This window comes from Amyelois transitella, chromosome 25, assembly GCF_032362555.1.
Source record: "Amyelois transitella isolate CPQ chromosome 25, ilAmyTran1.1, whole genome shotgun sequence".
Classification (NCBI taxonomy): domain Eukaryota; kingdom Metazoa; phylum Arthropoda; class Insecta; order Lepidoptera; family Pyralidae; genus Amyelois; species Amyelois transitella.
Genome location: NC_083528.1, coordinates 2,471,561 through 2,495,331, shown reverse-complemented (window position 1 = coordinate 2,495,331; position 23,771 = coordinate 2,471,561). Strand labels below are relative to the sequence as shown.

General features: G+C 36.5%; 1 protein-coding gene across 5 annotated transcripts in view; it reads right to left on the bottom strand.

Annotated features, from left to right (window-relative positions):
• Positions 1 to 23,771, bottom strand: part of LOC106142774 (plasma membrane calcium-transporting ATPase 3) — a 107,417-nt gene that overhangs the window by 12,833 nt on the left and 70,813 nt on the right. For 3 of the 5 annotated variants that reach the window (XM_060951540.1, XM_060951542.1, XM_060951543.1), the window contains exons 5-22: positions 21,661 to 21,781; positions 21,075 to 21,240; positions 18,110 to 18,203; positions 17,334 to 17,450; positions 14,800 to 14,847; positions 13,226 to 13,392; positions 12,481 to 12,696; positions 11,959 to 12,201; positions 10,606 to 10,844; positions 9,850 to 10,012; positions 9,057 to 9,158; positions 8,532 to 8,711; positions 7,789 to 7,983; positions 6,985 to 7,191; positions 6,356 to 6,554; positions 5,827 to 6,038; positions 5,547 to 5,698; positions 4,303 to 4,429 (exon numbers count right to left, since the gene is read on the bottom strand). In XM_060951540.1, coding sequence (XP_060807523.1) covers positions 4,303 to 4,429; positions 5,547 to 5,698; positions 5,827 to 6,038; positions 6,356 to 6,554; positions 6,985 to 7,191; positions 7,789 to 7,983; positions 8,532 to 8,711; positions 9,057 to 9,158; positions 9,850 to 10,012; positions 10,606 to 10,844; positions 11,959 to 12,201; positions 12,481 to 12,696; positions 13,226 to 13,392; positions 14,800 to 14,847; positions 17,334 to 17,450; positions 18,110 to 18,203; positions 21,075 to 21,240; positions 21,661 to 21,781 — 2,948 coding nt within the window. The remainder of the gene's footprint in view (positions 1 to 4,302; positions 4,430 to 5,546; positions 5,699 to 5,826; positions 6,039 to 6,355; positions 6,555 to 6,984; positions 7,192 to 7,788; positions 7,984 to 8,531; positions 8,712 to 9,056; positions 9,159 to 9,849; positions 10,013 to 10,605; positions 10,845 to 11,958; positions 12,202 to 12,480; positions 12,697 to 13,225; positions 13,393 to 14,799; positions 14,848 to 17,333; positions 17,451 to 18,109; positions 18,204 to 21,074; positions 21,241 to 21,660; positions 21,782 to 23,771) is intronic. The other 2 variants (XM_060951541.1, XM_060951544.1) reach the window with 1 other exon arrangement.

The window sequence follows — 23,771 nt, the reverse complement described above, 5'->3', positions numbered from 1 at the left end:
CGACACCATCCTACGCGTAGCCTAGCTTTACTAGTGCCGACCAGACAGATATGGGACGGGATTTAAATTCTAATGATTTTCAGTTTGAAAGATAAAAAAAAATGTTTTTCATCGTAATTGAGGTGTTCTTTATATAGCAAAAGTTTTAAAATAGTGTAGTTAATAGTCGATGTTATTATAGGCGTTCTTTTTTTTATTTCATGTTTTAAGGTGTTCTTTTTTATAATTTTATTTTTATATTTTAAACACATAAAAAAATGTAAAATATCTATAAATAAATAAAATCAAATCCTTAGTTGCTATTATTCTTAAAGTAGCAAATGTTGTGTATCACACTCAACAATTTAATCCCCAAAAATCAATATTTAACATGTAAATCGAATGACAAATAGTACATCATTCTCAAAGTCCCATATCTGACCTAGCCACAAGCAGGCCAACACGGAAATTCAGACTCTTTCGTTTATATATAAAAAAAAGAAAACTGAATAATGTGTATCGTGTCGTTTGATGCGTGTATGCGGGCCTCAGTGGCCAGTGTCAGGTGATACGAATATGACTCGGAAGTGACAATCGAACTTAAAAAAAGAACAACGAAAAAAAAAATAACGGAAGAAAAAATATCGGGGAATCGAATCGCTACCCTTGGAGATCGACTGAAGGCTACACTAAAACCTACACAACGCAGGGAGATGTGACTCCTAAAATGCTGTGGATCGGGTCAGGGGGATACTAAGATCTCATCGTTACACCTAATTTTATATGCCACAGTTATTTCTTTCATTTAAATGTCCAATAACATAAAATATATTAAAATATTTTTATTTTTTATCCAAATTCCATATTTGCGTCTCTATGGTGGTGGCTCGCATTTCGGAAACATATACATGTGACATTAACAATAGGTTATTACTTAATCTAAACAACTACCATGCCATGTTATTTTTTTATTAAAACACTAAAACTCGGGAGCCAAGGAGGGACAAAACACGAATTTTTAGTTATTAATTTTATCGACTTCCTACAATCGTGGAAATATTGGCGAGGAATCGAATTAAAAAAAATAATGAACTTAATTTAAAATTTATAAAGGTACAAGAAAAAATTTAGTAAGAAAAAAATTAAAAACAAAGAGTACACTATATAACAGTGTCAACAAAATACACAATTAAATTTTTTTATTTTTCTTTTTGCACCACAAAAAACCCAATCATACAATATTTCCACAACTGCAAACAATCAATTAAAAATAGCCGGACGCCATTTTAGTTAATTTCTGTTTTAATAAAGAAACACTCGTTTTAATTATTCCATCTAAATACATTACTCACCGTTCGTCGGCTCGACCGTAGCAACTTTCTCTATATACATTACAACATACGGACACTACATCAAGCCTAACAAAACGCAAATAAACACAAAGAAGGCGGCTTTTCAACGGCAAGGCAAAGGCAACTACTACCGACTGCCCAGTTAGACGCTTACACCCACCTGGTGACAACACACCCCGACTTACACTTAAGGACATACACAAATTAACTAAAGAATTAAAAAAAAAATAAACAAAACAAAAACAAACATCCACAATAACACAACGGCAAAGGAGAGAGACGGGTTCCACCGTACAGTTAGTATGCGAGCACACTCGTCAGCTTACATGCTCTTGTCACGTGTGTACAGTACAATTCAATTATTTATTTATATAATAACAAAAATTTATTCAAGAAAAAATCCACTCCACACTCAAATTAACGTTCCTTTAACAGCAGTAACTGAATCGGTAACAAATAAGAAATTAAACTTTAATAAATAATATATAAAATTGCGGGTAATGCGAACGGGTATGTTACTGCTATGTAGATATCGGTAACGGTTAGTGGTCGGCTCGCTGCGGCCGCAGCCGGGCTGGGTTGCTTGGATCAGTAGCGAGGGTGAACGGGTTGGCGTTTCACAAGCAAAAAAAAAACTATTCTCTCAAAAAAAAAAAACAGACAAAAACAAAAAAAAAATAGTGAAAAAATAAAATCAAACAGTCAGTATGACTCAGAGTAAAAAAAGACAAGACAGAGAAAGAGATAGTCATATTCATATCGCGATGTGATTGATGTTGAGTGATTCATATTATATCTAACGGGGTTGAAGTCATAGTAACTGTTTGAGGGTTTTACGAGGGATAAGTAACATGGTCACAGCCTAGGTACATAAATAGCATGCCAATAGAGGTGGGGGTTGTACAGTCAACTCAGGTTTTTTTGGGAATAAAAAAAATTAAAAAAATATCAAGTTGGAAGCGTCGAACTGTTCGCGCGGGCATGCGGCGCTAGACGCTCCCGGTCTCATGACAAATTAATAAAACAAATATAATAATAATAATATAGAGGAAATATAGATAGTTGAGTATGCAAAGTGGAGTAGGTATGTCATGAAACCAGGCACTATTAGAAATTAATGGAGTTTTCAAAACAAATTCTAGTAAGTATAGCTTTTGCTCGGTTGCCAATTTAGAATTTTTGATTTTTTTTTTTTATAAATAATTAATATAATTTAAAACTTTTGAAAAAATTAGTTACCGAACAATTGTTAAACTACGTTAAGTATGGGCCAAAAATAATATAGCATCACTACTTTTATTACTTTGTTAAGTGTTTCTCTGTGTAGGTATAAAATAACAAGAACAGAAGTATAGGAGAATGAAACGAAAAAAATACGAGAATTAAAAAAAATATAAACTGAGAAAAATGGAAAAGAAAATATAAGAAAAACAAAAATGAACTCAGTTACGTCGAAAAATTTGATTATTATCGAAAAACTATTAGTGTATTTTTTTAATCAAATTTAACAAATCCGGCTTACAATACGAATAAATTAAAAAGTGTAATAAATGAATCGGCGTTCTCTATTCATCTATGGCGATATAACTCTATTATGGATGCATAGTATAATTGAAAATGGTGGTAATATTAGTTTTGTATGCAAAAATAGTAAAAGTATATATAAATTGACAATAATATCGAGACTTAGCGTTAGGATGCCCAATATCCGCTCTGTCGACGTGTTGATTTTGCTGTATATATTTTTATATGAGCTGTAAACTAAAAACTTATCCCTCATTCGTAAGCATCAATATGTTTCTGCCACTCCTATGTTTTCCTTTTTAATTCTTCTTTCAATTATTTATTTATGTCATTTTGTTGTTGGAATAAATTCTCTCAAATTCTTTCTAGCAACAAATGACGTTTATATTTATAACTTAATTAAAAGTACTCCATCATGAATTTAATATTTCAGTCTTTTAATCACAGCCTATTTCATGATGTCATTTTTGAGAAAAGCTAACGGCCTCAAGTGTATACCTTCTTTACTTACATTTTATAATAACGAGTATCTTTACTTAAAAAAAAATATTACTTCTACTTTTTAGATTTTGAGTATTGCTTCAAAGGCCGTGAACATTTCAATAACTATAAATAAATGTCACAAAAAACAGAATCACTTATAATTCAATTACCAACGAAGTGACAACAGTTTCATAGTTATGTAAATATAAAATTATCATAACAACAAGAAAAAACTTAATCGAAAAATCTTATGCTTGCAGTCCGTTAAAAAAAAATCAAGTGACATTTATTTACAATTCATTCAAGATTAAGATTTGTACTTAGAATTGAATGAATATATACTTAATCCCAATAGGCGAAACATTATCCCACATTAACCCGCGGTATCATATTAAATATCGTTTTAAACAGATATATAACATGAAGCAAGGGCAACCGACCTAAAACGTACCAAATTAGGTCGGCAACGTACATTCATACCAATGACTGCTTGAAGGGCCAATGCGGACAAAGAAAAAATCTATTTTTATCAAAGACTAGATTTTACTACTGGCTGGGAAGTTTTCTATTTTTTGTTTAAAATAAATCTGTATCAGGATAAGATCAGAATTTAATTAATATTTATGACTATTCGCGTTTTTTTGGCAAATCAGAAATTATGTATTCAAATATAAGAAAAATTGCAATTTTGAATTTAATAATGTAACAATGGTCAATCTGTTCTTTTAAATAAGCTTGTCACATCTTTCATCCATTTACTCTAAGAAACATACGAGTATGTTATCGACCAAACTCACTTTCCTGTATCTTTTTCAACTAAAAAAAAAAGTTTAAATCTCACTGAACAGTGCTACTCGTAAGTCCGCCTAAAGAGTTCCCACTTTAAATTTACCCCGGTGCCCCGCGTCCGCACTGGCCGCAGTCCCCCCCCCGGTCCCCCCGGGTGTCCCCCCGCCCCCCGTACCTGCGTCTGCAGCCTGGTGAGCCCCCGGATCCAGAGGATCTGGCCGGCGCGCGGCTTCTTGTCCAGGTCGTTGTCGTAGTCCGGCCCCGGCTGGATGGTCTCGTGGTCAGCCTGGCCTCGCCCCCACCTGGTTTTGTGGGATAGATGTCGGTGACCATTGGTGACTAGCTTTTTAGCGCGGGGATTCGCTCCCGTAGGAATTTCGGAAAATGCTATTCCTAACATTCCTAAAGGTCTATTGTATCTGTGTACTAAATTTAATCAAAATCGGTTTAATAATATTTGAGTTTATTCGCTACAAACATAAAAAAAAATCTCTTAATGATTAGACGCGAATTTTCGTTTTAAAAATATTAACAGTCAGTTTTTGTTGCTAAGTTAATTAAGATAACTCAACTTTTTAAGTTTAACTTTAATAGTATCTGAGTTTACCCGTTAAATACATATGTGTTAACTTTCTATAGCCCTGGTTCACGTAGAGATATCCACGTTTAGTTTTCTGCACAATTGGTTCATCTCGGTATTGTAATGACTAGAATATAACTTTCATCCACATTCATCATTTTTCATGCAAGCTTATCATTGTCGGTTTAGCACCTAGCACCAGGCCTACTAACTTTGACAAAACAAACGTATAATTTTATTTTAATTGAATTATTTACTACACACTTCTTCTAAATATATAAAGGGAATGTGAATGGGACGAACGTACCTCGATCAAATCGGAGACGTTCTGGCAAAAGGTCGGCGAGAAGCATGAAGAGAGTTATGAAAGTGGATGAAGCGAAAGAAGTATATGTAAGGATCGTGGCAAGTGGAAAGATGGTAGTCTCTGCCCACCCATCCGGGAAAGAGGCGTGATTTATGTATGTATGTAAGTATACGTCGTCAAGGCTTTCCTTCTAATGTTATCATTTACAATAACGTGACTAATATACCTAATAATAATAAAAAGGTAATGAGATTCCGTGTGGTTCCCGGCACCAATGAAAAAATGAATAGGACCACTCCATCTCTTTCCCATGGATGTCGTAAAAGGCGACTAAGGTACAGGCATACAAAATTGGGATTCTTTTTTTTAGGCGATGGGCTAGCAACCTGTCACTATTTGAAACTCAATTCTATCATAAAGCCAAATAGCTGAACGTGGCCATTCAGTCTTTTTTCATGACTGTTGGCTCTGTCTACCCCGCAAGGGATATAGACGTGACAATAAGTATGTATGTAGGTAATGAGATTCTCACGTGAGTGTTTTGGGTATCTTGCGTGTAGGCACGGACGTGACGAGTTGTCCCCACACCAGGGTGCCCGCCCCGAAGAACAAACACCACAGCCATTGGTCCAGCGACAGTCCGGCAGTACTGAACGCCATACCGCCGAATTGTATTATGATGACCTTGAAATTAGAGTAATGTTTTTTTTTTTTTAAATTTATTTAGAAGACTGTTCGCAAAAAAAAATACTTTGACTTATAAAACGTTGGGAGTACTGTACGTAAATAAAGTTAGTGGTAGATTTTCGGACCTGTGAGAAGGCGGTGCCTATCCAAATGCCGTAGAAGATCGGGTTGGTGAACAGTCCTTGGAACACGTTCCTCTGGCCGTGGATCTTCCTAGCGTTGATCTCGTTGAAGAGCGTCATCATGACGAACGTGTTGAAGATGATTGTGAAGTGCTGGCTGGGCTCCGCTCCGAGGGCCTGCCCTCGGCCTGATGGGATGTTGAGGAGGACGTCGCCTGGAAGACAAGTTGAAACATGTTTTAACAAGACTTGTTTTGTTCAGAGTCTAAAAAATATCTCAAGACACTGAGGCTCCGTTCATTGTACAGTACAGACATGGGCGATATTATTTCACGGATTGGAACATACATTTTGTTTTGTATCATGTATGTTCATTGAATAAATGCTTTTTACTAAATACAACCTTCGATTCAACATCATCTGTCATGCGGTTCCCCAGGCACAACATCTATCTTGGCTGAAAATACCCACCTTTGTGGCAGTCGAGACCAAATAATCGCTCCCGCTACAAAATTACTTCAAAATTACTCACCAATGAAAAGAAGTGCGAAGATGATGAACAGTTGGTACAGAGCCTGACCCAGGATATTCTTCATCATGGTGCGGCTGATCAGAGCCTTGGTCCGGCCGTAAGGCTTGCGTTGCAGGAGGTCCGGGGTCGGCATCTCCGTGGCCAGAGCCAGGGACGCGAGCGTGTCCATGATCAGATTCACCCATAACATTTGTACGGCCTGGAGATGATATTCAAATTTAAGATTATAACTATAGTTAACGATACGAGAAGAATAAGATATTAAAAACAAATACAACGTTTTTCGTCTGAATTCCGTGGTACTCGGAATAAAAGTCAGCGTATTCCATATAATTCCGTGGATCCTGAACAATGCGAGAGAACTCCAAAGAATGAAAAATGTAGAAAGAGAAATCACCGTTATTTCTCTAACTTAACCCTTACTTAGAAACCAAAGAAGCTAGTAACTTGACGTGTGTAGCGTACCTAGATAATTCAGAGTGGGGCGTAGCTAGATATTTGAGAGACGGATCAATACTAGATACTTGGAGGGGCGTATCTAGACAATGGGGGAACTTTGTAATATTAATATATGGGCGTATCTAGACAATGGGCGAAAACAGACACTTTGTAATATGAATATATTTGACCTTGAGCGGGCTGTCCTGAATGGCGCAGGCGCCGATGAACGCCACGATGACGGCGACCACGTTGACGGTGAGCTGGAACTGCAGGAACTTAGCGATGGAGTCGTACACGTTCCGGCCCCACATCACAGCCTTCACGATCGATGAGAAGTTGTCATCGGTTAGGATGATGTCGGAGGCTTCTTTCGCTACGTCCGTGCCGGCGATACCCTGGTTTGAGAATGAGACACTTTTATTACCATATTCTACATTAGTCTTAACATTTTCCATAAGAGTACATTTAATTCAGTTAATAAAAAAACTGTAATTTATATGTATTATATGTACGTGTTTTTAAACGACCTCAGTCTTCCCCTTGGTGGGAATGGCGGAAGACAATTGTGAATGAACATTAACACCCACCTTGTATATAAGTTATTTATATGTATATAGGATTCATTCATTTTGCCAACATGACCCAATCATTTAACTATACCTATCCATAAATCTTCAAAATCAACTTTTTTTAATAAGAGTCAATTTGGAACAACCATATAAATAAGCATTGCCTTTTCTAAACATATCAATACATATATCTTAAAAAAAAAAGTTTAATGAACATCAGGAAAATTTTATATCAAATCGTGTAGTTCGAGACTGGAACCGGCTCAATGAGAGTGTTGTCACTGCACCTTCGGTCAACAGTTTTAAGAATAGATTAGATAAAATCTCCAAAGTTTTGGATACACACGCATCAGCTTAATAAGCTGCTAGTGTGTTATAAAATAAAATAAAATAAACATCAATTTAGAACAAAACATGTCTTACCATAGCGAATCCAACATCAGCCTTCTTCAACGCCGGCCCGTCATTTGTCCCGTCCCCGGTCACGGCGACCACCTCGCGGGTGTCGAACGCCTTGGACTCGATCATACCCTTCACTAGTGTGTATTTGTCTGTGGGCGATGACCTCGCCAACACGCGCAGTTTCGGCCACACTTTGTCCAGGAGATGTTGTTGGACCTGAGAAAGAAATTAACACGTTGTTTATTTGAAACATTGTTAAGCTTAATCGTAATCTTTCATCGTATACGGAAAATATTACGTATATTTATTTATTATATTGTTTTGGCTTCATCCGCATTCATCAATGCTGCAGTGTAGTTTGTTCCGCCGCTTCTTCTACACATGCGCTTTGGAAGCTGTAGTAGTTATACTTAGATTTAAGTTATGTGACGTCAATAAGTGATAGCTTGTATCCAATTTTGAAAATCAATCTATTCTATTTTTCCTCGTCGGTTTAGTTTACTATTTGAATTAAATCTAATATTATGTTAAAAGCTGCTTTTGTCCATTAACTTTTCAAAACATACTTTCTTACAAAATTATATCAGAATAATGAACAATGACATTTCGCAGTCACTGATACAAAATTTATATATTTTTTGGTTTATAATATCAATAGTGACAAAAAACCAGCAAGTTGACCTCCACTTTTGACTCAGGATGCCACACTTGATGTCAATGGACTACGTGTTCACATCAACCCGGTGACACACAAACAGACTGACCTCCCCGTTGGTGTCCCTGATCCGCCTGTTGAACTCCTTGCCCTCCAGGATGAGGAAGTCGTCCGTGGGCTTCAGGATGCCACACTTGACGGCAATGGACCTGGCAGTGTTCACGTTGTCTCCGGTCACCATGCGGACAGTGATGCCAGCCTTCTGGCATTTGCGAATGGCTTCGGGTACCTGTGAAATGGAATATGTTATTGACTTAAAAAAAGGATTCCTATTTCTTCGACTAATTTCTTCAAAAGCTTCCCAATGCAGATTTATAGAACTTAATTCAAATCGGATCAAAATAAATTGATATAGAGTATAACTTTAATTTCTGTGGTTTTTTTCTTATGTCGAATATCTTATTATCTTATAATAATCTATAATAACTATATATTTAATAATCTATCATAATAATTCCAAAATTTATAGGACTTGTGGGCAAAATGACAGCAAAATACCATAATGCAAATTGTAACTAGTGATCAGTTGACATCTAAACCGTTTAACCTGATCACGGGATCTGATCATCCTCACCTCTGGTCTGACGGGATCCTCGATGCCCACAACACACAAGCAGGTCAGATTGTTCACGATGTTGTCTTCATCATCCCAGTTTGGTTCTTGGTCTATGTGAACCTGAAAGAAACGTATTAAATTAATTATTTGCACAGTGGAAGCGTGCTGGGCCCATAACCTGAAACAAAACTAGTTTAAAAGTCTGCTTTTTAATACTCTATTATTACACTATATTTAAGGCTTTCTTTCTGTATGAGAGCTATTGCAAGAATCAGATTTGACAATATTATTTTAAACATTTACATGAGTTTTTCAGTATTTTTTTAATGGTTTTTAGTTTCAATATCCAACACTTCTTTGTTATATTATTCTCTTTACTTGGACTGGTTAATATCTCCCATTTTTTTTGTCATTTGCCATATCTCTAGTCACTTCTCTCCTACTTATGTATATCCTTTACTTAATCCATCTTTGAATTAGCTTCGACTACAAAACAAAATGAAAAACCGGCCAAGTGCGAGTCGGACTTGCGCTAGAAGGGTTCCGTACCATCATTACGTTTATTACTTTATTTTTATTTTATATTCACACTACCCGTTTATTGAAAAATATTGATTAAAAATATGAATAAACTCCGTGTAATTGAGTTTTGTAGGTTTATAAAGTAGAAAATAAAAGGAGCGTCGTTTCGGGTGGCACCACGCTTTCCTCTCAAGATAGGTGACGTACGTGACCGGAACTTCTTAGCTTGGAACTTCTTAGCTCCTGGCCTTAGCCAGGGGGAAGGAGACGCCACCAGCCGACGGGTTACCTGGTTGATCTCCGCCTTGCCGGGCACGAAGTCCCTGTAGGCCACCGATATGGTCCGCAGCCCGTCGCAGGCCATGGGCTCGATGACCTGCCGCACCAGCCGCTCCTGCATGTCCCGCGTGAACTTCTCCAGGCGGCCCTCGTGACCGTATATGAATGCGCATCTGTTAAAAAGAAAAAATACAATAAATTACCTTTCATTGTGCCGTGTGGTTCCCGGCACCAATACAAAAGAGAATAGGACCACTCCATCTCTTTCCCATGGATGTCGTAAAAGGCGACTAAGGGATAGGCTTACAAACTTGGGATTCTTTTCTAGGCCATGGGCTAGCAACCTGTTGTCACTATTTGAATCTCAATTCTATCATTAAGCCAAATAGCTGAACGTTACCATTCGGTCTTTTCAAGACTGTTGGCTCTGTCTACCCCGCAAGAAATATAGGCGTGATTATATGTATGTATGTAGAATACCCTTTATTGTGCCGTGTGGTCTTCCGACACTTTGCAATTGAACCACTCCATATATTTGCCGTGGTTGTCGTAAAAAGCTACTAAGAGATAGGCATTATAAGCTTAGGATTCCTCTTGTAGGCGATGGGCTAGCAACCTGTCACTATTTGAATCTCAATTCCATCATAAAGCCATACAGCTCAACGTGGCGTTTCAATCCTTTCAAGACTGTTGGCTCTGTTGTAAGACTACGCCACCGATGACTTTATAATTATTAAAATAATACTAAAATAATAATAAAACTCACTTCTTCAAAACAATTTCGGAGGCACCTTTAGTGTACAGCCTGTATCCGCCCTTATAAGGTATGACTGTGGACATGCTCTTGCGCACGGAATTGAACGTGTACACTCTGGTGAAGGATTCCTCCGGGTGGCGTTCCCGGACCGTCTCGTAGCTTTGCCCCAGGGCTACCACGAAGCCTAAAAGGGCGCATTCCGTCTTGTTCCCGACTTGCATTGGAGGTCCCGTGGGGTCTAGTGAAGGCTGTGGAAAAGTATAAAAATAGCTTGTGAAATTGATATGATATATATAAAATACCAATTAAACACGTAGTAAATAATGAGAAAGACTGTATTATTTGTGGCGCAGCAAAAACAGTCTTAAGACTTTTGTTCCCTGTTTAGGTCACAATTAAAAGTCAAAACTCACAAGGTTCACTAATCAAATTCTTTTCCACGTGTATAAATTTATTTATGTAATATACAAAAGTCAGACAATATTATGGCATCACTTTGAAAGTGCTTTTGAAGTTGTGTATGATTTGGGAATTGGTGCCTAAAACTCATATTCGAAAAAAATATAACCAGAAAATCAGAAGATAGGTGTTATTTTGCACAGTTCCTCGCAGATTCATCCTATTGAGAACTGAAATTCTGGAAATTAACGCGCTATTAACCGATATCCACTCCACCATCGTCTCAGCGACCTCTGGCGGTATATTCTCTTTAGTTATGTGTTATTTTGCACAGTTTCTCGCAGATTCATCCTATTGAGAAGTTAAGAGAGAGAGAGAGAGATAGAAAATAATGATGCATTCCCACTAACCATAATTCTGGAAATTAACCCGCTATTAACCGATATCGCTTTCACCATCGTGTCAGCGACCTCTGGCGGTATATTCTCTTTAGTTATGTGTTATTTTGCACAGTTTCTCGCAGATTCATCCTATTGAGAAGTTAAGAGAGAGAGAGAGAGATAGAAAATAATGATGCATTCCCACTAACCATAATTCTGGAAATTAACCCGCTATTAACCGATATCGCTTTCACCATCGTGTCAGCGACCTCTGGCGGTATATCCCTTTAGTTAGGTGTTATTTTGCACAGTTTCTCGCAGATTCATCCTATTGAGAAGTTTAGAGAGAGAGAGAGAGAGAAAAAGAGAGATAGAAAATAATGAAGCATTCCCACTCACCATAATTCTGGAAGTAAACGCGCTATTGACCGATATCGCCTCCACCATCGTGTCAGCGACCTCTGGCGGTATATGTCTGTAGTTGGGCGTCACTTTGCACAGTTTCTCGCAGATTCATCCTATTGAGAAGTTAAGAGAGAGAGAGAGAGAGATAGATAGAAAATAATGAATCATTCCCACTCACCATAATTCTGGAAGTAAACGCGCTATTGACCGATATCGCCTCCACCATCGTGTCAGCGACCTCTGGCGGTATATCCCTGTAGTTGGGCGTCACTTTGCACAGTTTCTCGCATATGTACGATTGAACCACCGTCATCCTATTGGTCGTTAGAGTTCCGGTTTTGTCAGAACAGATGGCGGTAGCGTTGCCCATGGTCTCGCAGGCGTCAAGATGGCGCACCAAGTTGTTGTCTTTCATCATTTTCTGGAAACGAATGAGTATATTGATAAGACTATACATATACGTCAGGCCTTTCTCTCATTGATTTATAGGGAGAGAGAGGAAGGGAAGGTAGGACGATGCTTTGGCTTTCTTGGCTTGCGAAGTTCTGACTCGAGTCACTCGCCGTAGACTCGTCAAATCGCTAAGTTAAATAGTGGTTTCTACGCCACAAGAACAAAATCTCTGCCAAGCATGAAGTTATTCACTTTATTTCGATGATGAAGGACTTCATCAGTCTTCTTAACCAGCTATCTTCCTCACCTTGACAGAATAAGCGAGTGACAGTGTGACGGCGAGCGGTAGACCCTCAGGAACAGCTACCACCAGCACAGTGACTCCGATGATGAGATGCTTCACCAGGTTGTTGACGTACACCGCGCTCCAGGGTTTCTTCTCGATGACGAACTTGTGAACGCAGAATTGGATGACTAGGATGATGACGGTAAGGACAGCGATCGTAGAGCCCGCGTAACCGATCTGTGACCAAATATAAAATCATGTATAAAACTCTTACTTACAAACTGACTGACAACGCACATTTTATGCTAAAGAAGTTGACAACTGGTAAGTATGTTAGTCCGTCTATGTATTTTGCCTAAAGGCTTTAGAATTTAATCGCACAAAAGGACATATTAATTAAATCAAAATCTGATCCAGGTTTAACATACATAAAATCACGCCTCTTTCCCGGAGGGGTAGGCAGAGACTACCTCTTTCCACTTGCCACGATCTCTGCATACTTCCTTCGCTTCATCCACATTCATAACTTTGTTCATGTAAGCTCGGCGGTTTCGGGTACTTTTGACCAGGTTTAACCGTATAAATTATTATTCTGTTGCATTAATCTGAGATACATAGACCTTTATTTATGATGATATAGGACAAACAGCTTTCATATTAAGTACCTATACAAAGATTGATGAGTTTATCCAACAGTGCCAACTGCTTCAGCAGCCGTGGTCCATCATCGCGTCAACCATTGAGTGAGTATGGACAAGATACGAACCTGTATAGCGAGCTTGGTGAGTTTGGCCTGCAGCACCGACTTCTCCTTCTTGTGCGAGGCCTCAGCAGCAGGTTTGTCCGTAGCCGGCGCCACGTGGTTGTCGTCAGGCCGCGCGTGGTTGGCCCCGTGGCTGTTCCCCGACGCTGGCAGCGTCACGTCTTCATCGCCTAAGGTTTTTTTTGTCTTAATTTCCAAACAGCAATGCTGTACGGACGTGATGCTATTGCTCGTGATTGCAGTGAGAAAAAATAAAGTTTTCCTATTTTCGGGACGTTTTGAATTTAGAATATTTGATTTTTTTTTATTTTAAATTCGAATTTGCAAGTTGCGTGTTTATCACACAATCACACTAAAATATACACCTATTAAAAAGGGCTGTAGTTTTAAGAAATGAATTTTAAATTCAGAACAAAAATAAAATCAAATGATACCCCAAAGGATGCCATAATGCATTTTTCTTAAGCCCCATATAAAAAATAATAATAAAATACTTTTAAATAACATCTAATATTAAGTCGTTATTACAAACAGACTAAAATAGGAACCGTATCAAATTGTTTTCAATAATCTATTCTTTTTATATCATTATCTAAATACATAATACAAAATACGTAAGAAATAACTGAACTACGGTCTAATTTATAAATACTACTAAGTGTTTTGAAGTGCTCTCAAAATTATCAACTCGTCTAAACCAATTGTGAATTATTAATTTTAACTGCATCAATAGAGCATAAATTAACTATAAAATTTATATAGCATCATATCCGTACCAAAATTACAACAAAAACAGTTAATACATTTCAGGGCAAATTATTGGTTTAAAAATTTAATCAAGTAAGTAAAGGTGCAAATATTTTCTGTGAATTTCAATTGCTCAGTAATCCAAAATTTTAAACTACAACAAAATTAATTCTTTACTGGAATATTAAACAGTTTTAAGCGTCATTTTAATTAAATACTATAAATAAATACGAGATAAATTTATTTTATATTAGTAAAAAAAAACACTACAGTGATTCTAAGAATGTAAAATGCAATCTAAAAATGTATCACATGACGTGTGTTTTGATTTATTTAAGTAAAATAATGTATATTAATATAAAAGTGCTGAGTTTTAAGTCTGTTACTCATTTAAAAAAAAACTACAGCATCACCAAGTTACTGAATTATCTAAAACACACTAAGATTTTTAATGTAGGATTCGTATTATTATTAGCTCAAGTACACTTAAGGTCAGACGTAATCATACCTCCACAACATAGCTTGAAAGCTAAGACGTAAGCACAAACATTAACCCGATGAATTTACTGTATAAAGCATCAATTTATATCGTACAGGGAGCAGTTGCTGTTTCTCCTCACTGTACGACTTTAGTTTGTCTGTCATGGCCGTACGTATTTTTTTAAATATCGCCATATTTACTAGACTAAAAGGGGTTGTAATCCAATCTCTTTAGATTGGAGAGAAACAAATCTGAAAGAAAATTAAACAGGCGCTTGTGTATATGTATTTCTGGCCTTGAGTGTACGAGGGGTTTTCCGAAGCGGGGAGGTAGCAAAGGAATTACTTACCTGGTAGACTCTTGCGCTGGGTTCCTTTTTTCTGCTGCTTTTTAGCTTCTACTTTCATCAGTTCCATAATCGTTGGATTTATTTTCGATAATATACAAGCATACACATTTATAACAACGATTTCATGTGTATATTTTTTACATCATGCAGTCAACACGACAATTACACGATGCATATCAATGTGTATGTTTTTTTTTTATTTAGTTTTAATTTTAATTTATTTATTTTCATCGGCGACATGGAGGTGGGGCGTGCAGCAGGCCGGGGTCAGGGGTGGAGAAAAAAAAATTTGGATGTCATTGAACGGATCACACTATAATGTTGGTGGCACTAATTCTAAGGGGAATCATGTCAAACAATTTAAACGCTTGCGGATTTTATTTTGATTATTATATATGTGTTCACTTTTCCATGTCCACAAGTGTTCAATTGTCATCTAATTGCATTTACAAATGTATGCTTTAAGGGGTATCATTTTAAGTAAATGTTTATGAGTATTTTTCAAAGGAGATTATTTTTTTTATTGACGTTTGACGTAATAAAGAAGACATTTATAGACGTGAAAGATATGGAAATACAAAAATTTGAAATGTATTACATGCTCCCACAAGACAACTCAGGCTATTAGTCAAAACACATACATTACGAACAACATATAACGATAACAGTATGTAAATAATGTTTGTATGTAACCATAACCCTAAATGTACTATGGCGTGGACAATCATCAATAAATAAAATAATCTCAGTTGACGGAAGAAATTACTACTTTTTGTTTTTTTTTTATACTGTTGCATTTATCTAAATTCCAATTTATACTCGTATACTTATATATTTCGAAATTCTTAAAAAAATAAAAAAAAGCCTGCATATTATGCCAGTATTCCACAGAAAGCACAGTATTGTCAGAACTTTTTAAACATGTGACATTTACCAAAACTCTTACTCTATTCCTTTTATCTCGTCCGTGTAAGTTTTATAATATATTGGTATCAAAAAAAATATCTAATCTGTTGTAGTTCGGAAGCAATGTGAGACAAGCCTTTTGCGGTCTCTTTCTATTGTATCAATGTCAAATTCTTTTTTTTAAATTTCAGCTGAAATAGTTCTGAAGAAAATACATTTGCTTTTTTTAACTTCCATGTGTACTAATTTCTTCCACTATATTAATTGTAACCTCAAAATCGGGATGGGGTGCGGTGATTCAAAATGGTAAATGTTCGGGAGGAATTCCATACGTTACTGTGGGAACACTAAGTATGCAACGAAGCATAGGAGTGTCTATGCTCATTTAGTCTATGGCAAGCTGATTATATCAGTAAAATCGACTATACACCGACGCCGTAAAGTCGATTTTCGTCTATCAAGCAAGCTGGTATATTTTGCAAGCCTCAACTATGGATTAATCGTAACATTTTAACGGCTGTACCACAAAACTTTTTTTAGAAGTTATCATTTATTTGTTTTACTTTAGTTATATATGTTAAGCTAGTTGCCAGTTAGGATAATAGTACTCCCTCCTTATCATTTCTTAGTTTTAAATAAGTCAGTCAGAAAGTCTTATGTTCATCTGCTGCATATATTAAACTTATCATAAGAACTTGTCGTAGGTCGTAAAATAAAATACAACATTTGTTTCCCAAAGCGGCATAAAACTGACACCCCTTTAAAATAAAGTTAATTTTTAATGATCTTTATGTTTTTGACACCTCAAAATGAAAAGAATAACATGTCGAGCTAAATTGGAGATCAACAATTTGTATTTATATAGTAATTGGCATCTAGCTAATTAAGACTTCTTTTGAGAATTGTTTAATTTATGTGAAGTTTAACTTCATAGTTTTGTGGCGACAAGGTTAATGTCTAAATGAGCAAATCCACAATGATAACTATTGTTGCAGGGTATTCGCTATTGGGCGTAGATCGGTTTGATCACGATTTCGGATATTGTATTATTGACAATGTTGGCATGCTAAATTTTTATCGCAACTGTAAAATTTTTACTGAGTTACTATAAAACTGCGGTATAGAAGGCTTATAGTGGAACCATAGTACTGAATTCTCTTTTACTACTTTGTTAGCTTGTGTGGCGTAGTGGTCCTGCCTCTGAATCATAGGTGGCAGGTTTGAACCCCGTTTAGGTCATGATGAAAACTCTCTGATTATTCTGCGTCTTGAAAATAGTATCATTTTGTTGGTACCCCATAACATAACACAAGTCTTGAACTTTATGACTAGAAACCGCTCAATCTGGTATGATTCGTCCCGTATGCATTTATTTACAGTTTTACGAATACATTAAAACTTACTACTTAGAGCAACCGCGCGTAGGCATTTAAACCTTTACTTCACTATTATTACACAATACATAACCTTCTATTTCAAAACACATGACTTCTTTTTTTTTGATATTAAACAGATACCAACATAGTTAAAATTTTTCTTTTCAGTCAAATTCAGCATGCCAACATAACACGGATCGCGTCAAGCCGCTCCCTCAACAACTACTTGGAGGGTGGAAAGTAACCACTGACCTTTCTTCATCTGTTTGATCTCCTTGTCCTGTTTCTCTACAGCCGCCCCCAGCAGCGTGAAGATAATGCCAGCTTGAGAGTTCACACCCACAGCTGTCACCAGCATTTTGCCCGAGCCTGAAAAGCGAAAAGGTTCGATATATTTTTTGCCCTTATAAACTTGATCTTTGTGAAGTTTTGTCCTTATTCTGTTCTTCGCGGGGGAAAGCACGACGTTTATTTATTTATTATTTGTAATTTGTAATGTAAAATGTACAAAGTCGCTTGTAGAGACACATTTCGCATGTTGATACAAACCAAAGCATACATAAATATATACGGTACACGTTACACAGATTAGGTTACCCCAAACTAAGTTCGAGACTTGTGTTATCAACTTCAGTTGAAGGAGAGGTTTACTCTCTCTGCAGGCGACTGTACCATTGCAATAAATTATTTCTTTGTTGAATTAGACCATACTTAAGTATCTCGTAGAGCGAAATTTATTAAACAAATTTTATTCTGCTATTTATTTTTAGCTGACAGAAAAGATAGATATACTATATAGACACTCCTCAGTTACTGCTTATTTTTTTAGCTGCACATTTCTTAGCCTGACAGAACAATGTACTCATTTATAAGTCAGTTCAGTCAACTGACAGTGACAAGATCAAGGTTCTCACTCAATGGTTCGTGTCTTGTGACATTTGGCTCTGCCTGCCCCGTAAGGGAGAGTGTCAAGATCAAGGTTCTCACTCAATGGTTCAGTATCCACGAATACCGTTAGGTTAACCCACCTTCCATAACGTGAGTACCGGATAGCACCATGGGGTCGAATGACTCCCCCTTTTTCACGTGGTCAGACTCGCCCGTCAGCGAAGACTCGTCGATCTGGAACAAAAAAATAAGTCAATTAATCATCACCCGATATCATCATCATCATCATTTTGGCCAGGCGTTTGCGAGGCTGATGATTGGTCGAGTCAAATATTTGAAATATTCGTTCTACACGTGATATTATTAAGCCATCCAGTAGAATATGGCCTGAGACTGTTGGCTCTGTCTACCCCGCAAGGGATATCGACGTGATTATATGTATGTATGAAATCTCTGCATATCTCCAATACATAATTTGACTCGGATAACCGGAAGGCTGTTAAAGGCATAAGTTGTGGTGTGTATAGTATCCGTTTTTATATAACCCCGCTTAAATTATGTCCTTGGACATAATAGACTGTTCAAAAGCTCTTTCAAGTGTATTCTATTTGTTTTTACATATACTCATCAAACAAATACCAAAAAAAAAAATGAAAACCTTCTTTTTTAAGTCGGTTGATACCATCTCGTTTGCTTTCCAACATCAATCTTATCAAACGAGCGTGGATTAAAAGCCCAGAGATAATGAAATCTTGGCACTGTGATAAAAATACATACATATAGATAAAAATACCGCATTACTATTACATAAAGTTGCCGTAACGCTATCTATTGTGGCATTATAATTTATTTTTCATTATCCAATGACGCAAATCGACCAGAACTGATTTAAACTTCTTTAAATACGATAGTGTGATAATTTTACAGATAATCATCTTGTTCTTAAAAGTAGCAAGTAACAGCGTATTAAAATATGTTAGTAAATAGAATACTGAATTAAAAACAATTCTATAATTAAACCATTCAGGTCTAAGCAGCGTTCGTGTCTTGTAACGTTTGGCTTTGCCTACCCCGAAAGGGATGAAAATGAAAAAGGAGGTATATGTAAGGAAATATTCAAAATACCGTGTGGTCCTGGTCAGATGCGAACCCCGGGCTCTTCCCCAGGGCGGACGCAACGCCAGGAATACGAAGGCTATTATAATGTTAGCAGTACTTGAATAGTTTGCACAGACACTGGAGTTAACTAGGTCTGCACAAATGATGATAATTCTTAAATTATTACGCCCTTGGGAATCTTATCTCCAACATGAAATATTATATCCTGTTACGTGTTTTGTTTTGCAAGTACAATTATATTTGTGTTAATAAGTCCAGAACAGAGGCGAGCTAATAGAAGTGGGTGTTTTTTTTTGCATCATTTTGGAAATTTTAGGGTGTTTGACCTCAATCTGTGACCAAAGTAAGATGTTCAAATCAGGGCCGACCTGGCGATTTGTCACGAAAAGAGTAAGTACCTAACCGAAACCGACGAGTTTGAATGAAGAGAGTTGTGAATGTGGTTGAAGCGAAAGAAGTATGCAGAGATCGTATCAAGTGGACAGAAGTAGTATCTACCTTGTGGTAAGGAAAATGACACCATTTCATAGTGACTCGTTAGGGGTAGGATATTAGGTGTTATATACCCCAACTCCATGTCACGTAGGTATGTCTGTTTTTTCCCTCTCCCTTTATCTTATTCATTTAAATATGAGGAGAAAAATTTTATTTTAACACGAAATATTATAAATAAGTTTGAATTAAAATAATTAGTAAATAACCGATAAACATATGAAACATCGTGAATAACCCGCTCGAAAAATGCTTCGTATAAAACCACCGCCCAAACGCCAAAGGTCAAAGAAAAATTCCCCAGTATGAGATCAGAAACACCGCACTCCACCAACACCTCAGCATGCGCTCGGTGATAACCCAATAACTGTTTATCAGTTATCACCTGATTATAATGATTATTATTGACGCACGCCCATACAAATCTGATAACACAAATTTATTGCTACCTGCTCACTGGTATTATTAAATTCACGAGTTTGCCCTTCGTGTCTATGGATGTCGGTCGAGCTTGGAGTATTTGTGGCTTTTACTGGCTGGCTATTAAGACTTCAAACGAATTTTCTCATCGAGTATATAATGTCCAAAAAAAAATAGTTTTCAAAAAATTAAAAATATTTTTTAACATACATATTAAACCACGTATTTCCCTCACGGAGGAGAAATAGCCAATATATTCAAAGGAATCAGCTCAATGATGGATTTCAGAATTGAATTCAGATACTAACAGGTTGCTAGCCCAACGCCCAAAAAATAGAATCGCAAGTTGATAAGCCTTGTTTAAAACTTGCGCTTTACCATGATTCAATCTGGTTTAAATTACTCCGCAAAGGGCGCGGATGTCTAACGGGAGTAGACCCTTGCAAAATCCTTACTCATATAATCCAGAATCATGGTCAGAAGACGCACTCCGGGCTGCTCTCCAGAGAGGTGTGGATATTGCCGGTTTTAGAAACAGAACGAAGAAGACCACACCAGCTGGTAAGAAAGAATTACACACGAACCTTTTCTGGACTACCTTATTCCACTTGCCAAGATCCCTGCATACTTCTTTCACTTCATCCACATTCATAACTCTCTTTATAGAAGCTTGTCGGTTTTTTGATCTTGACCTGACCTTTAGCCAGGACGTTCCCGAAATAATAAGAAAGAAGTACTTTGCCATATCTCACCATGAGGTGATTGCTCTGCAGTAAAATGCCGTCTGCGGGAAGAAGGTTACCGTACTTTATCTGACAGATGTCTCTGAATACTGTGGACATTAGTGCACAGATCTATGGATAAGCTTATTAGGAATGCCGTCTATGCAAGAATGGATTCCGTGCCATATCTCACCATGAGGTCATTGCTTTGCAGTAAAATGCCGTCTGCGGGAAGAAGGTTACCGTACTTTATCTGACAGATGTCTCTGAATACCGTGGACATTAGTGCACAGATCTATGGATAAGCTTATTAGGAATGCCGTGTATGCAAGAATTCCGTGCCATATCTCACCTTGAGGTCATTGCTCTGCAACAAGAGTCCGTCGGCCGGCAGAAGATCACCGTATTTTATCTGACATATGTCCCCGACCACAATTTCGCTGATAGGAACTTGCTTCACCTCATTGCCCCGGATCACTGCGAACTTGTGCTCGCCTTCTATCCGAGATTGTAGTCCTCTGGAATTTGTATAAGTGCAATGAATAAGAGCTATTGCTATATATATAAATAGAGAGTACTGCCGACTAATTGTCTTGACAAATCAACGCAAAAAATAAAATAATCCGCGAAGTGTAGAGATTTGAAATTTGGAATGAATAAAAAAAAAAAATAAAAAAAAATATATTAATGAGTGGATGACGTACAGTCAATCGCATATAAAAGTAGCCCCGCTTTGAACCTGGAGGCGAATTTGAAGTGAATTTGGGCAGTTTGGTATATATGTTAACTGTACAAGTGAATTAAGGGATTAAAGCTGGATTTAACATAAATCGATTTTAGCACTTTGGAAGTCCAAGTCGCTGTGGGGACTCAATAGATTCGATAGTTGGCCAAAGTTAAACCTTCATATATTTTAAACTATTGTAACTTCTGCATACCTGAATTGCCTTTCTTTCGTGTAATCGTTAAACGCTGTGACTATAACAACGACTATGACAGATATTAAGATCGCCAGCCCCTCGATCCATTGATAGTGGCCCTCCTCTTCGTCCAGATGAGCTGGAAAATTAAAAGAGTATGTTAAATTATAGCACAATTAACAAAATACCATGACATTCTCAAATTGAACGGGTCATGTGAAAAAAGGAATTGATAGCTACAACTACATGGAATAAATTACAGTATAAGCAGACAAATGGATGTAATCTCTGTCTAAGACACCCTGAAGATACGATGTACACATGCTTGGTTCAATCATTCGGGGGGCATCTGATCGCTGAGGGGTCGGGTGCGTTAGCATTAAGAAAATAAAATAACGTAATATAAAAATGGTGATTTACATTTATTGAAAAGGTAATGTTGGCAAAAAAAGATTTATTATTAAGCAGTTCTAACCCATTTGAAATAGTTTTGGTAGAATTACAAATTTTTATCTCTAATCAGAAATGTTAATGATTGTTTTTTCTGATTCGTAGCAAAGCTTAGATATTTATGGATAAGTAATATATCGTTTTTTTAACTGTAAGATGCCATAACGATAGTGTAAACTTACAATTAGTTCATACAAATTCAGTGTAATAATTTAACTGTGCATCTACGTGTACTGTATAACCTTAATCGTGCAGTGTACGAAATTTTTCAGAAACGTCCACAGACGTTAAAAATTTTAAAAATGGATTTATTTCCGTCACGGTTAAAGGGGGAAAGCGTGCATATTCAATTAAGGTCAATAATTAAATGTATCATGGTTTTAATTAACCTGTTGTGACGATATTTCCATTCAATTAGCTATGTAACACATTTGCGGTGGCGTCTCTTTAAATATAACTTTAAACCGAATTTCAGTTCACCGTAATTTTAATTCAATAAAGCCGATAGTCCTGGCTCATGCAGATATGGCGAGTGCGAGCGAGACAGATATAGGATTATAGTGTGCAATTATGTAGCCATATCTGGTAGAGCACTCACTCTATAATGGTATTGAATTTAACAGCGACGTGTTAATATGAAATTAGTTTTGGTCAATTTGGTTTACTGTAAAGGTTTTATATTAAGCTGGCTTCGTGTAAATTATTTCAAACTGCAGATCGGAGGTTGGTTCCAAAATTATTGTGGATAAACTTGTACATACATGTAATTCATTAAGCCAATGTTTAATTTTACATAACTTATTTTTGGCTGTTTTAACCTCAATCAATAAGTAGCGATTTTAAATTATTATAATGTGACATTTTTTTAATTCTTCTTCCTCTTATAACAATATTTATATGGTATAGTAACTTACACACCTTTTGTAACTTAACTGATTACCAAGCGACCATTGTGCTTTAGTATTTTTTTTGGCTTAAGGTTTATTTAACATAAGGCTTGGGTTTAAAAAAATTACAAAAAACTTTTATCTTTAACTTTGCATCATGTTATATATTTTTTAACTGAACCTATACCTAACATGTCACTGTTATCGTCACATTGACGTACGGAACCACTGGTCTGGACTGTACAAGAGTTACTCATCTGTTAACAGATAATTAGGTTATCTCTGTCATAATACAGATATCTATATTTGAAAAGAAAAGTACTTTTGTAATCAAAAACAAAGGTTTTTTTTTTAAAAGCGTACAATTACATTGTCTTGATGTTATTTTATTGTTAATAGTATGATACCTACATTTAATTCAGTTCAAACTATAACGTTTCTTATTAAAATATGTATGATAAATAAATGTAAGGAAGACCTTTTTAAAAATATAACGTTATCTTGAAAATAGCATCTACCTTCAGCTTTGATTAAATAAAATTTACTATTTATCAAAATATTTCCGTACACGATAAGAAAATCGAAATACCTATAAAAATTTCATAACTGATTTACTGATAACGATAAAAATCACGAAACAAACACAAACATTACTGTAATACACACTGATTGGTAGGGGGTAGGGATTTTCTACAGATCACATTACTAATATTTTACTAAAATTAAACTACTTATTACTACTTTGCAACTAAATCATCCTACCAATAAAATATTAAGTAGAAAAACTGAATA